The sequence below is a fragment of the Cetorhinus maximus genome, chromosome 7 (assembly GCF_964194155.1).
Source record: "Cetorhinus maximus chromosome 7, sCetMax3.hap1.1, whole genome shotgun sequence".
NCBI lineage: Eukaryota > Metazoa > Chordata > Chondrichthyes > Lamniformes > Cetorhinidae > Cetorhinus > Cetorhinus maximus.
This window is the reverse complement of record NC_135885.1, coordinates 142,989,611-143,003,919: the sequence shown is the minus strand read 5'-3', so window position 1 is coordinate 143,003,919 and position 14,309 is coordinate 142,989,611. Positions and strand designations below refer to the sequence as shown.

The following is a 14,309-nucleotide window of genomic DNA, read 5'->3' as shown; positions in this document are numbered from 1 at the left end:
TTACAGGAGATGTGTCAATGACATTTTATTATTTTATTTTTGTGCATAACTTTGAAATGAGGAGATTTGTGTGGAGAGGGCAGTGTTCCTATTGTCACCTGGAGCACAGGCAGTGAATGGTGAGAGAGGGCAGTAGAGATTACTCAGCAATCTCCCTCCTATTGAATTCTCTGCCTCTCTGTTGGAGGAGGGTAGAGACTACACAAGAAACACTGGGAGAGATATTGTCCTGTCCTGTCCTGTAAAGCAAATTGAAGCCTTCTCATTCCCCCCACTGCTGCACAGAGGACATTCCCCCAAAAACAGACACTCCGAGGCAGCCCAGGGAAAGCAGCGCAGTGGACTGGGAGAAGCCGGGAGCAGTGGACTGGGAGAAGCCGGGAGCAGTGGATTGGGAGAAGCCGGGAGCAGTGGACTGGGAGAAGCCGGGAGCAGTGGACTGGGAGAAGCCGGGAGCAGTGGACTGGGAGAAGCCGGGAGCAGTGGATTGGGAGAAGCCGGGAGCAGTGGACTGGGAGAAGCCGGGAGCAGTGGACTGGGAGAAGCCGGGAGCAGTGGATTGGGAGAAGCCGGGAGCAGTGGACTGGGAGAAGCCGGGAGCAGTGGATTGGGAGAAGCCGGGAGCAGTGGACTGGGAGAAGCCGGGAGCAGTGGACTGGGAGAAGCCGGGAGCAGTGGATTGGGAGAAGCCGGGAGCAGTGGACTGGGAGAAGCCGGGAGCAGTGGACTGGGAGAAGCCGGGAGCAGTGGACTGGGAGAAGCCGGGAGCAGTGGATTGGGAGAAGCCGGGAGCAGTGGATTGGGAGAAGCCGGGAGCAGTGGACTGGGAGAAGCCGGGAGCAGTGGACTGGGAGAAGCCGGGAGCAGTGGACTGGGAGAAGCCGGGAGCAGTGGACTGGGAGAAGCCGGGAGCAGTGGACTGGGAGAAGCCGGGAGCAGTGGACTGGGAGAAGCCGGGAGCAGTGGACTGGGAGAAGCCGGGAGCAGTGCACTGGGTCGCGGAGAGGATGTGAGTCCTGCCGGCGGTGGAGAGTCTGGAGGCCGAGCCGGACCCGCTGGGGTTAGGGCTGCGGGAGAGAGAGTCCCCCCGGCAAATGGCTCAGGAAACGCGGAGATTCACCCGGGCTTTAAGCAAACCCGGCACCGCGGCCGAGCTCCGGCAGAGCGTCTCCGAGGTGGTCCGGACCTCGGTCTTTGTGGTGAGTCCGCTCCGCTGCGCTGGTCCCGGGGAGAGGAGAGCATCTCCCCCCCCCGCAAACCCTCCCCAACCCCGCATCTCCCCCGCAAACCCCCCGCAAACCCTCCCCAACCCGCATCTCCCCCCCCCAAACCCTCCCCAACCCGCATCTCCCCCCCCCAAACCCTCCCCAACCCCGCATCTCCCCCGCAAACCCCCCGCAAACCCTCCCCAACCCGCATCTCCCCCCCGCAAACCCCCCGCAAACCCTCCCCAACCCGCATCTCCCCCCCCCCCCCGCAAACCCTCCCCAACCCGCATCTCCCCCCCGCAAACCCTCCCCAACCCGCATCTCCCCCCCGCAAACCCTCCCCAACCCGCATCTCCCCCCCCCCCGCAAACCCTCCCCAACCCGCATCTCCCCCCCCCCCCCCGCAAACCCTCCCCAACCCCGCAATCCCCCCCCCCCCGCAAACCCTCCCCAACCCGCATCTCCCCCGCAAACCCCCCTCACCCCCCGCAACCTTCCTGTTTCCATTTCATTGTCCCTGCTCGGGCCCTGGTGTCGGTGACAGTGTCGCTGCCCAGTCAGTGCAACCTCGGCACTGGCACAGATACACAGACTGGCAGAGGGACGGATGGTTTTCACCACACCACTGCCGGAGAGAGGCAGAGAACAAGTGTTTGTGTGTGTCTGCGTTTGTCAGGGTTTGTGTGTGCCTGCGTTTGTCAGGGTCTGTGTGTGTCTGCGTTTGTCAGGGTTTGTGTGTGCCTGCGTTTGTCAGGGTTTGTGTGTGCCTGCGTTTGTCAGGGTTTGTGTGTGTCTGCGTTTGTCAGGGTTTGTGTGTGCCTGCGTTTGTCAGGGTCTGTGTGTGCCTGCGTTTGTCAGGGTCTGTGTGTGCCTGCGTTTGTCAGGGTTTGTGTGTGCCTGCGTTTGTCAGGGTTTGTGTGTGCCTGCGTTTGTCAGGGTTTGTGTGTGTCTGCGTTTGTCAGGGTTTGTGTGTGCCTGCGTTTGTCAGGGTTTGTGTGTGCCTGCGTTTGTCAGGGTTTGTGTGTGTCTGCGTTTGTCAGGGTTTGTGTGTGCCTGCGTTTGTCAGGGTTTGTGTGTGCCTGCGTTTGTCAGCGTCTGTGTGTGCCTGCGTTTGTCAGGGTTTGTGTGTGCCTGCGTTTGTCAGGGTTTGTGTGTGCCTGCGTTTGTCAGGGTTTGTGTGTGTCTGCGTTTGTCAGGGTTTGTGTGTGCCTGCGTTTGTCAGGGTTTGTGTGTGCCTGCGTTTGTCAGGGTTTGTGTGTGTCTGCGTTTGTCAGGGTTTGTGTGTGTCTGCGTTTGTCAGGGTCTGTGTGTGTCTGCGTTTCAGGGTTTGTGTGTGTGTCTGTGTTTATCAGGGTTTGTGTGTGCCTGCGTTTGTCAGGGTTTGTGTGTGTCTGCGTTTGTCAGGGTTTGTGTGTGTCTGCGTTTGTCAGGGTCTGTGTGTGCCTGCGTTTGTCAGGGTTTGTGTGTGTCTGCGTTTGTCAGGGTCTGTGTGTGTCTGCGTTTCAGGGTTTGTGTGTGTGTCTGTGTTTATCAGGGTTTGTGTGTGCCTGCGTTTGTCAGGGTTTGTGTGTGTCTGCGTTTGTCAGGGTTTGTGTGTGTCTGTGTTTATCAGGGTTTGTGTGTGTCTGCGTTTATCAGGGTTTGTGTGTGTCTGCGTTATCGGGGGTGTGTGTGTGTCTGCGTTATCGGGGGTGTGTGTGTGTCTGCGTTATCGGGGGGGTGTGTGTGTCTGCGTTATCGGGGGGGTGTGTGTGTCTGCGTTATCGGGGGGGTGTGTGTGTCTGCGTTATCGGGGGGGTGTGTGTGTCTGCGTTAATGGGGGGAGTGTGTGTGTCTGCGTTAACGGGGGAGTGTGTGTGTCTGCGTTAACGGGGGGGGGGTGTGTGTCTGCGTTAACGGGGGGGGGGTGTGTGTCTGCGTTAACGGGGGGGGTGTGTGTGTCTGCGTTAACGGGGGGGGTGTGTGTGTCTGCGTTAACGGGGGGGGTGTGTGTGTCTGCGTTAACGGGGGGAGTGTGTGTGTCTGCGTTAACGGGGGGGGTGTGTGTGTGTCTGCGTTATCGGGGGTGTGTGTGTGTGTCTGCGTTATCGGGGGTGTGTGTATGTGTCTGCGTTATCGGGGGTGTGTGTGTGTGTGTCTGCGTTATCGGGGGTGTGTGTGTGTGTGTCTGCGTTATCGGGGGTGTGTGTGTGTGTGTCTGCGTTATCGGGTGTGTGTGTGTGTGTCTGCGTTATCGGGGGATGTGTGTGTGTCTGCGTTATCGGGGGATGTGTGTGTGTCTGCGTTATCGGGGGGATGTGTGTGTCTGCATTATCGGGGGGATGTGTGTGTGTCTGCGTTATCGGGGGGATGTGTGTGTCTGCGTTATCGGGGGGATGTGTGTGTGTCTGCGTTATCGGGGGGATGTGTGTGTCTGCGTTATCGGGGGATGTGTGTGTGTCTGCGTTATCGGGGGGATGTGTGTGTCTGCGTTATCGGGGGATGTGTGTGTGTCTGCGTTATCGTGGGGGTTGTGTGTGTCTGCATTATCGGGGGATGTGTGTGTGTGTCTGCGTTATCGGGGGTGTGTGTGTCTGCGTTATCGGGGGTGTGTGTGTCTGCGTTATAGGGGGTGTGTGTCTGCGTTGTCAGGGTCGGTGTGTGTGTGTGTCTGCGTTGCTGGGGGAGGTGTATGTGTGTGTGTCTGCGTTATCGTGGGGGTTGTGTGTGTCTGCATTATCGGGGGATGTGTGTGTGTGTCTGCGTTATCGGGGGTGTGTGTGTCTGCGTTATCGGGGGTGTGTGTGTCTGCGTTATAGGGGGTGTGTGTCTGCGTTGTCAGGGTCGGTGTGTGTGTGTGTCTGCGTTGCTGGAGGAGGTGTATGTGTGTGTGTCTGCGTTATCGGTGGGGTGTGTGTCTGCGTTATCGGTGGGGTGTGTGTCTGCGTTATCGGGGGTGTGTGTGTGTCTGCGTTATCGGGGGTGTGTGTGTGTCTGCGTTATCGGGGGTGTGTGTGTGTCTGCGTTATCGGGGGGGGTGTGTGTGTGTGTCTGAGTTATCGGGGGGTTTGTGTGTGTGTCTGAGTTATCGGGGGGTTTGTGTGTGTGTCTGAGTTATCGGGGGGTGTGTGTGTGTCTGAGTTATCGGGGGTGTGTGTGTGTGTGTCTGCGTTGTCAGGGGTGTGTGTGTGTGTGTGTGTCTGCGTTATCGGGGGTGTGTGTGTGTGTGTCTGCGTTATCGGGGGGTGTGTGTATGTGCCTGCGTTATCGGGTGGGGGGGGGTGTGTGTGTCTGTGTTGTCAGGGTCGGTGTGTGTGTCTGTCTGCGTTGTCAGGGTCGGTGTGTGTGTATGAATGTGTCTGTGTGTCTGCATTTGTCAGGGTCTCTGTGTCTGTGTGTGCCTGCGTTTGTCAGGGTCTGTGCGTATGTGTCTAGGTCACTGTCTGGTCTGTGTGTGTGTTTGGGTTTGTTTGTGTGTGTGCCTGGGTGTCTGTGGCTGGGTCGTTGTGTTTTGTTTGTTTGGGGCTGGGTCAGGGCATCCGTGTCTGGGTCATTGTTTGTCATATTCTGGATATGTGTCTGGGTCTCTGTGTGTGTGTTTGTCAGGGTCGGTGTGTGTGTGTGTGTGTGTGCATGCGTGTGTGTCTGTCTGAGTGTGCCTTGGTCAGTGTTTGTCAGGGTCTGAGTCTCTGTGTGTCTGGGGGAGGTGTGTGTGTGTATTCTGATCTGTCTATCTGCAGCTGTGTTTGTCTATGTATATACCTTTGCACATGTATGTATGTGTATATAAACATTATATGTTGTATATTTATGTTTTATTTGTTATATATCACAAACATATGTATTTATTTTTATCATACATATATCAAAATATAGGTCCATTCTATTCAATCCCCTCACATTGCAGTAAAAAGTTTACATAGCGAATAAAAGAATGTTGCTGTTATTTGCAAACGTAACTAGAAAATATGTTTACAGTCAGCTTCAGGAGTGTTGAAGATTCACGCACTGATGAGTATCACATATAGGAGCTGAGTTACAGAAGCACTTTGTATATTTCATTATTTTATATATATTCCATGTATATTGTGTGTATTAGAAGATTATACAACTGTGTTTGCCAATGGTGAATTACTTTTTTGGGGATTTTGTTAGTTTATGACTATTTTTGTTATCACACTTTTTTAAGTCAGCTTTTGAGTTTTGCAATGTTCTGCATTTGTTTAATTGACTTAAATGAGTGTAAGCAGGAACACTGCACCTCCCTCCTCCCTTTTTGTGGTGGTGTTATAGATTTTATAAAGAATCTTACAGCACAGAAAGAGGACATTTGACCTACTGTGCCTGTGCTGGTTCCTTGAAAGAGCCAGCCAATTTGTCCCACTCCCCCTGCAACTTTCTCCCCTTCAAATGGTTATCCAATTTGCCTTTGAAAGTTACTGTTGCCTCACAGCCTTTAAAAAGTACCTGGATGAGCACTTGGCACGTCATAACATTCAAGGCTATGGGCCAAGCGCTGGTAAATGGGATTAGGTAGGTAGGTCAGGTGTTTCTCACGAGTTGGTGCAGACACGATGGGCCGAAGGGCCTCTTCTGCACTGTGTGATTCTGTTGGAATCTGCTTCCACCGGCCTTTTGGACAACGCATTCCAGATAATCATAACTTGCTGTGTAAAAAAACATTTTTCTTCAGCTTCTCTTCATAAGAGTCAAGGTGGAGTTGCTGTTAAGCCTTCGGTCCCAAAGAAGAATCACAATGGACTTGAAACGTTAACTCTTTTTCTCCTTCCACAGATGCTACCAGACCTTCATCCAGCGCTTACTGTTTTTAGTTTATGCTGTTAAGCCTGTTTGTTTGTGTAGAGTCTTGTAGGCAAAATGGCTTCCTAATTGAGATTTAGGTCAGTGATATTTCCTTGACTTGATGTTGAACTATTTGTGTAAGTCATGGTATGCCTCTCAAAGCAAGCAATGCATCTGTTAAGGTGTCTTTAATCCTTCTTCTGGTCACTTGCATTGAAACATTGCGTGCTTTGTGTATTTTTGACAATGTATTTGATAGCGTTTGTTAATGTTCTTTCACTTTTCCTTTCCTGCATGTTTGTGAGTGACGGCAGAGGTTTGAAGTGTTGCACTGTCATCCTGTTTACATTCTGAGTGTTGTGCCTGACAAAATCCACATTAACACCTTTGACTTGAATTTTGGTGTTGGCATGTTGTGTATGAACTAATTTTCTAAAATAGTCTATTTTACCAAAGTGTATTTTAAGGATGTTCAGTATGCACAACAACTTGCATTGAGTAGCACCTTATAGCGCAGAAAAACATCCCGTGGTGCTTCACGAGATTGTTTCCAAACAACATTTAGCCACATAACGAGAAATTAAAATAAACGCTGCAGGTGCTGGAAATCTCAAATAAAATCAGGAAGTGCCTGAAAAACTCAGCAGGCTTGGCAGCATCTGTGGAGAGAGAAACAGGGCTACTGTTTCGAGTTCCGATTGACTCTCCTTTGGCGAAATTAACTTGGTCAAAGAGGCAGGTTTTAAGGAGCGTTTTAAAATGGGAGAGAGATGGAGAGGTTTTGGGATTGTTGTTTCACTGTCCACAAGTTCTATTTAATACAGAGACAATAACACTTAAACAATTAGTTGCTGCGCACTGTTTCAGGACTCATTTGAACTCACGTTTCAAGTTTCTACTTGAGATGTTGAAACATAGAATTGATTACAGATCAGCAATGGCGAGTTCCCAACTTCAGTTGAACAAAGTGCTTCTGTGACTCAGCCCCTGTGTGTAATACTGTTCAGTGATGACTCTTGCCTGTTTCTGTAGGTGACTAAATATGTTATCCAGGTATGTTTGCAAAGGAGAGAAACATACTTTTTATTTGTTCTGTGAACTTTTTTACAACAATACAGGATTGTCCTATGAGGAGAGATTGAGTACAATGAAGCTACGCTTTCTAGAGTTTAGAAGAATGAGAGGTGATCTAATTGAAACTTATAAAACTCCTGAGAGGGTTTGACAGGCTAGACGCTGAGAGGCTGTTTCCCACCGCCCCCCCCCACCCCGGCTGGAGAGTCTAGACAAGGGGTCACAGTCTCAAGATAAGGGGGTTGGCCATCTAGGACTGATGTGAAGAGAGATTTCTTCACTGAGAAGGTTGTGAATCTTTGGAGTTCTGTACCCCAGAGAGCTGTGGACACTCAGTCATTGAGTGTATTCTAGACTGAGAGAGAGAGATTTTGGACATTAAGAGGTTTGGGAATCAGGTGGGGAAGTGAAGATCGGCCACAGTCTTGTTGGATGACAGAGCAGGCTCGAGGGGCCTAAGGCCTATTCCTCCTGTTACATGTGTTCTTCATTGTCTATAGTAAATAATCCAATTACTTCTAGAATGATACAGCATAGAAGGAGGCCGGTCAGCCCATCGTTCCTGTTCTGGCTCTTGGGCTGAAATATCCAATGAGTCCCACACCCTCTGCCCTTTCCCCGTAGATTCTGCAATTTTTTTTTTCTTTTCAGGTATTTATCCAATTCCCTTTTGAATCTGCTTCCAGCGCCCTTTCAGGCCGTGCTTTCCAGATCACGTCAACTCGCTGCACGAGAAGAATTCTCCTCCTCTCCCCCTCTGGTTCTTCGCCCTTTAGTTTAAACCCGTCCGTCCCCTCTGGTTCACAACCCTCCTGCCAGTGGACGCAGCTTCTCCTTTAGGGACAGTATTTTGTATTTGAGAAGCTACTTGCAATATTGCGGCCTTCATTTGCATTTAAATTTACAGGAAGAAAATTGAACTGATTGTTCCCTGCGCTTCCACTTGAACTGATTCATGCCTGCTTACTACCTTTTAAATTTGGATCCAGTGTGCGTGTTAAAATTTTTGAAAATAATTAAATGTTCATTGCGCCACTCCTTCATTTATTAGTCACAATATTCTGAAGCAACATGCAGCCAGCAATTGAGCTAGTTTGTACTCTAATTCAAAACAAGTAAAAATCCAGCAATTCAAAATAAGCAGTGAGAATCAATTAATGAAAAATATGTAAAGAATGGAAGAGGCAGAATTGCGAGTGATATTGGTAAAGAACGTGATGTGGATCTTAGGTTTGCAAGCTGTACAAAATTCAACATTCCCTCCCATTATGGGCCATGATATTTGGTGAGGTAATTATAAATATGTGGCCCCCCCGGTGTTTTTAAAGAACCGTGGATTTTTATGTTGTATGTTTGGAGCAAGTGTACTGGAGCGATGATTATCATGCTGTTTATTTTGAACTGACAATTTTCTTAAAGCAAGGAATGTCAGTTGCTCGGTATTTACTGGGGAATACTGTGATAGACTTCGAAGATAGACTGTGGTGAGCCTTTGGAATGGGTCGTGTGCTGTTGGGGTGATTGCTGCTGACTCCCTCCCTTCAAGGGGAAGCTGACCAGGTTCTTGGCTGGGGCAGAGATCATTTTGAAGTTAAACACCTACCGATAACTCTTGATTCCTGTGATCTTCTTCTGGGCTGGCTTTTATTGCACGAAGGGGGAGTTGGAGATGAATTTTCCTGAGTATTTGTTCTCCTTATTGATCCTGTTCTTTTGTTTAAACCTCTCCCTGGAGGTTTCATGGCTGCGGGGAAGAGGGGGGAGGCGGAGAGGTGGGTAACTGTCCGGTTATGATGCTCCGGCTATACTGATGAGAGGCAAGTGCGATGGGCAGCAACAAGTAGTTGTGATCTGAAAGGGTGGTGGAAGCTGGTTCAAAAATAACTTAAAAAGGGAAATTAAATGTATACTTGAAAAGGAAAAGCTTTTAGGGCTCTGCTGAAGGGGCAAGGGAGTGGAACGAATTGGATAGCTCTTTCAAAGAGCCAGCACATGAAGGATGGGCCAAAGGGCCTCCTCCACTGACATATGACCAGCTGGTCTTTGCCTGCCTCTGTTTTGTTGCTGGTTTTAGAAATGTGTTTGGTGAACTCTTTATTCTTGTGGCAAAATTATTAAGCATTCAGTGTGAAGATTATGGTTTCCTCACTTGCAATGATGCCTGTCCCAACAAGCCTGCAGTAGATAGAATATTTCTGGGCACCTGGAAAGGTTACCAAAGGATCACCTCATTAAGATGTTTGGATGATATTTGTAACCAATCGGGGGGGGCTTTGTTCCTGTAGTTTGATATCTTTAGTGCCCTTCAGTGAGAATGGTGTTGGGGAAACCTTCCCATTTAAAGCTTTATAAACCTCACAAAAGCTTATTAAATTTGAACTCTGACTGATGTAAAAAAAAAACGCTGGTATGAGAAATATGAACACAATTGAAATGTTTTGCTTTGGAAATACTGTACCTTTAATCAAGTCGAGAAAGGTGCAGACTGATGCAAAAGAGATGCCAGGAAGCATGTCTATATACACACACACACACACACTTGTGGAATGGTGCAGCAGAGAGTGAGGCCATTTGGCCCCCTGCGCGCTTTGAGAATACCGCCCAATTAGACCCATTTTCCCCTGCCCCTTTCCCAAACCCCTGCACAATTTTCCCTTCAATGCTTAAGGGGGAGATTCACTGAGGTCGACACCTGGAAAGGTCATCGAGATGAATTCTATGACGGAAAGCACTTTGGGGTGGTTTTACCAAGTTAAAGGTGCTATATAAATGCAAGTTCTTGATGTTGTTTGATGTTAGCCCTCTTTGATAGGGTGGCTGCATGGTCTTTTTGTCTGTACTTACGTTTGAGATTTGAAATGTTTGTGGCTTACTAACTAGGAATCCTGAAGAGTGGCAGAATATGCAAGGATTTATTATAGACATGTGCCACTGTTGTTTTCATTCTGTGTGCAGGGAGTATTTAAAAAAAACCACAAAGTGAACCCTGAATATATATTACACAAAAACACCCGGAAAAACTCAGCAGGTCTGACAGCATCGGCGGAGAGGAACACAGTTAATGTTTCGAGTCCGTATGACTCTTCAACAGAACTAAGGAAAAATAGAAAAGAGGTGAAATATAAGCTGGTTTAAGGCGGGGGGTGGGCGGTGACAAATAGAGCTGGATAGAGGGCCAGTGATAGGTGGAGATAACCAAAAGATGTCATAGACAAAAGGACAAAGAGGTGTTGAAGGTAGTGATATTATCTAAGGAATGTGCTAATAGGTGACATTAAGGGTAGAAAGCAGGACAAGCAAGGTACAGATAGCCCTAGAGGGGGTGGGGTGGGGGGAAGGGATTGAAATAGGCTAAAAGGTAGAGATAAAACAATGGATGGAAATACATTTAAAAATAATGGAAATAGGTGGGAAAAGAAAAATCTATATAAATTATTAGAAAAAAGAGGGATCGGAAAGGGGGTGGGGATGGAGGAGAGAGTTCATGATCTAAAATTGTTGAACTCAATATTCAGTCCGGAAGGCTGTAAAGTGCCTAGTCGGAAGATGAGGTGCTGTTCCTCCAGTTTGCGTTGAGCTTCACTGGAACAATGCAGCAAGCCAAGGATGGACATGTGGGCATGAGAGCAGGGTGGAGTGTTGAAATGGCAAGCGACAGGGAGGTCTGGGTAATGCTTCCTGTCGCTTGCCATTTCAACACTCTACCCTGCTCTCTTGCCCACATGTCCGTCCTTGGCTTGCTGCAATGTTCCAGTGAAGCTCAACGCAAACTGGAGGAACAGCACCTCATCTTCCGACTAGGCACTTTACAGCCTTCCGGACTGAATATTGAGTTCAATAATTTTAGATCATGAACTCTCTCCTCCATCCCCACCCCCTTTCCGGTCCCCCTTTTTCCCAATCATTTATTTAGATTTTTCTTTTCCCATCTATTTCCTTCATTTTTAAATGTATTTCCATCCATTGTTTCATCTCTACCTTTTAGCCTATTTCGATCCCTTCCCTTCACCTCACCCCCACTAGGGCTATCTATACCTTGCTCGTCCTGCTTTCTACCCTTAATGTCACCTGTTATCACATTCCTTTTGTCTATGACATCTTTTGGTTATCTCCACCTATCACAGGCCCTCTATCCAGCTCTACCTGTCCCACCCCCACTTAAACCAGCTTATATTTCACCTCTTTTCTATTTTTCCTTAGTTCTGTTGAAGAGTCATACGGACTCGAAACGTTAACTGTGCTCCTCTCCGCAGATGCTGCCAGACCTGCTGAGTTTTTCCAGGTATTTTTGTTTTGTTTTGGATTTCCGGCATCCGCAGTTTTTTTGCTTTTACCTGAATATGTATTGTTGCTTAAGCAGCTTTTATAATATATATTTTGTCCCTTCTTGTTCTTTGCGAAATGGCCAATCTTTGTGTACGAGTGTGAATTGATTGCACGTCATGCACTTCGGTAGGAAGAAAAGAGGCATAGACTATTTTCTAAATGGGGAGAGAATTCAGAAATCTGGAGTGCAAAGGGACTTGGGAGTCCTAGTCCAGGATTCTCTTAAGGTTAACTTGCAGGTTGAGTCGGTAGTTAGGAAGGCAAATGCAGTGTTGACATTTATTTTGAGAGGACTAGTATAAAAAGCAGGGATGTGCTGCTGAGGCTTTATAAGGCTCAGGTCATACCACATTTAGAATATTGTGAGCAATTTTGGGCCCCGTATCTCAGGAAGGATGTGCTGGCCCTGGAGAGGGTCCAGAGGAGGTTCACGAGAACGATCCCAGGAATGAAAGGCTTAACATATGAGGAACGTTTGAGGACTCTGGGTCTATACTCGATGGAGTTTAGAAGGATGAGGGGGGATCTGATTGAAACTTACAGAATACTGAAAGGCCTGGATAGAGTGGACGTGGAGAAGATGTTTCCATTAGTAGGAGAGACTAGGACCCGAAGGCACAGCCTCAGAGTAAAGGGAAGACCTTTTAGAACAGAGATGAGGAGAAACTTCTTTAGCCAGAGAGTGGTGAATCTATGGAATTCATTGCCACAGAAGGCTGTGGAGGCCAGGTCATTGAGTGTATTTAAGACTGAGATAGATAGGTTCTTGATTGGTAAGGGGATCAAAGGTTACGGGGAGAAGGCGGGAGAATGGGGTTGAGAAACTTATCAGCCATGATTGAATGGCAGAGCAGACTCAATGGGCCGAATGGCCTAATTTCTGCTCCTATGTCTTATGGTCTTATGGTCTTATCTGATGGCAGAGATTACAGAAACCTGTCAGTCTTCTCATTGCTGATTCTAAAGATGCAGCTTTAAAGAAAAGAAATAAAAATATTAAATTAGGTGTCTGAAAAGATGATCAAATGCTTTGAATACTGACCAAAACCTACCTTAAAATACAGGAAGATTTGATTAGGAACAGGAGGAGGCCTCTGACAACTCAAACCTGTTCTGCCACTCAGTGGGATTATGGCTGATCAGTATCTTAGCATCATTAAACTATCTTTGTTCCAGACCCCTTATTATCCTCACCGAGCAAAAATCTATCATTCTCACTTTTGAAATTTTAATAGAATCACGCCTGAAGTGCTTTTTATATTTTGGACACGGGGCAAAGTATTTTTTTATTATTCATTCACAGGTTGTGGGCTTCGCTGGCTGGGCCAGCATTTATTGCCCATTCCCTAACTGCCCTTGAGAAGGTGGTGGTGAGCTGCCTTCTTGAACCGCTGCAGTCCCTGTGGTGTAGGTACACCCACAGTGCTGTTAGGAAGGGAGTTCCAGGATTTTGACCCAGCGACAGTGAAGGAACGGCGATATATTTCCCAGTCAGGATGGTGTGTGGCTTGGAGGGGAACTTCCAGGTGGTGGTGTTCCCATGTGTCTGCTGCCCTTGTCCTTCTAGATGGTAGTGGTCGTGGGTTTGGAAGGTGCTGTCTAATGAGCCTTGGTGAGTTCCCGCAGTGCATCTTGTAGATGGTACACACTGCTACCACTGGTGCGTCAGAGGTGGAGGGAGTGAATGTTTGTGGATGGGGTGCCAATCAAACAGGGCTGCTTTGTCCTGGAGGATGTCGAGCTTCTTGAGTGTTGTGGGAGCTGCACTCATCCAGGCAAGTGGAAAGTATTCCATCACACTCCTGACTTGTGCTGTTGTGCTGACTTGTGATGGTGGACAGGCTTTGGGGAGTCAGGGGGTGAGTTACTTGCTGCAGAATTCCCAGTCTCAGGCCTGCTCTTATGGCCACAGTATTTATGTGGCTAGTCCAGTTCAGTTTCTGGTCAATGGTAACCCCCAGGATGTTGACAGTGAAGGATTCAGTGATGGTAATGCCACCAAAAGTAAAGGAGCGATGGTTAGATTCTCTCTTGTTGGGGATGGTCATTGCCTGACACTTGTGTGGTGTGAATGTTACTTGCTACTTGTCAGCCCAAGCCTGGATATTGTCCAGGTCTTGCTGCATTTGGACATGGACTGCTTCAGTATCTGAGGAGTCGTGAATGGTGCTGAACATTGTGCTCAATGTTTTACCCAAAATAAATTAAAGAACCTCTGACCTTTCGTAAAGTTGATGCATTTGAAATAGGTAACTTTTTAGTTTCATCCCATTGAAATTATGGCTGATATAATTTGAAAGTAATGAAGGGCACCCGCATTTCTCGAAGCCTTAGAAGTGACTGGGGTTACAGCAGCGATGATTAAACCACACTGGGGCTTCTCACTCAGACTGTGCAAAAGCTGCATGAAACATATTAAGGCTTGACCAATCTTTTAAACCCTTAATTGACAATTTGCTGTAAAGAACAGGTACGAATCATTTCAGTCCATGTTATTTCTCTGTTTTTGGATGTGGCTAAAGAGTTCTCTAATGACCCTATGGCAAATGTTTAGGTTATTCCAATAGGTTTGGAATGTTTCGGACTGCACCTGGGGTGTGAGCCAGTGTGCACAGTGCAGTACCGAGAGAGTGCTGCACTGTCAGAAGGGCAGCTTTTTGAATGCAACGTTAAACCGAGGCCCTGTCTGCCCTCTTGGGATGTACAGGTGGGAACTATTGGCACAATTTCGAAGAAGAGCAGAGGTGCTCTCCCTTCGGTGCCCTGGTCAATATTTATTTGTCAACCAACTTCACCAGCACAGGGTTTTCTGGACATTATTTCATTGCTGTTTGTGGGAGCTTGCCGTGTGCAAATTGACAGCCGCATTTCTTACACTACAAAAGTGACTGCACTTCAGAAATACTTCGCTGATTGAAA

The 14,309-nt window shown here is 48.0% G+C and overlaps 1 protein-coding gene across 1 annotated transcript in view; it reads left to right on the top strand.

The window, feature by feature from the left end:
* Positions 1-335: 335 nt before the first annotated feature.
* LOC144683047 (dedicator of cytokinesis protein 9-like) overlaps positions 336-14,309 on the top strand; it is a 304,955-nt gene continuing 290,981 nt past the window's right edge. Inside the window, exon 1 of the mRNA XM_078546055.1 lies at positions 336-1,199. Coding sequence (XP_078402181.1) covers positions 1,095-1,199 — 105 coding nt within the window. The 5' untranslated portion in view covers positions 336-1,094. The remainder of the gene's footprint in view (positions 1,200-14,309) is intronic.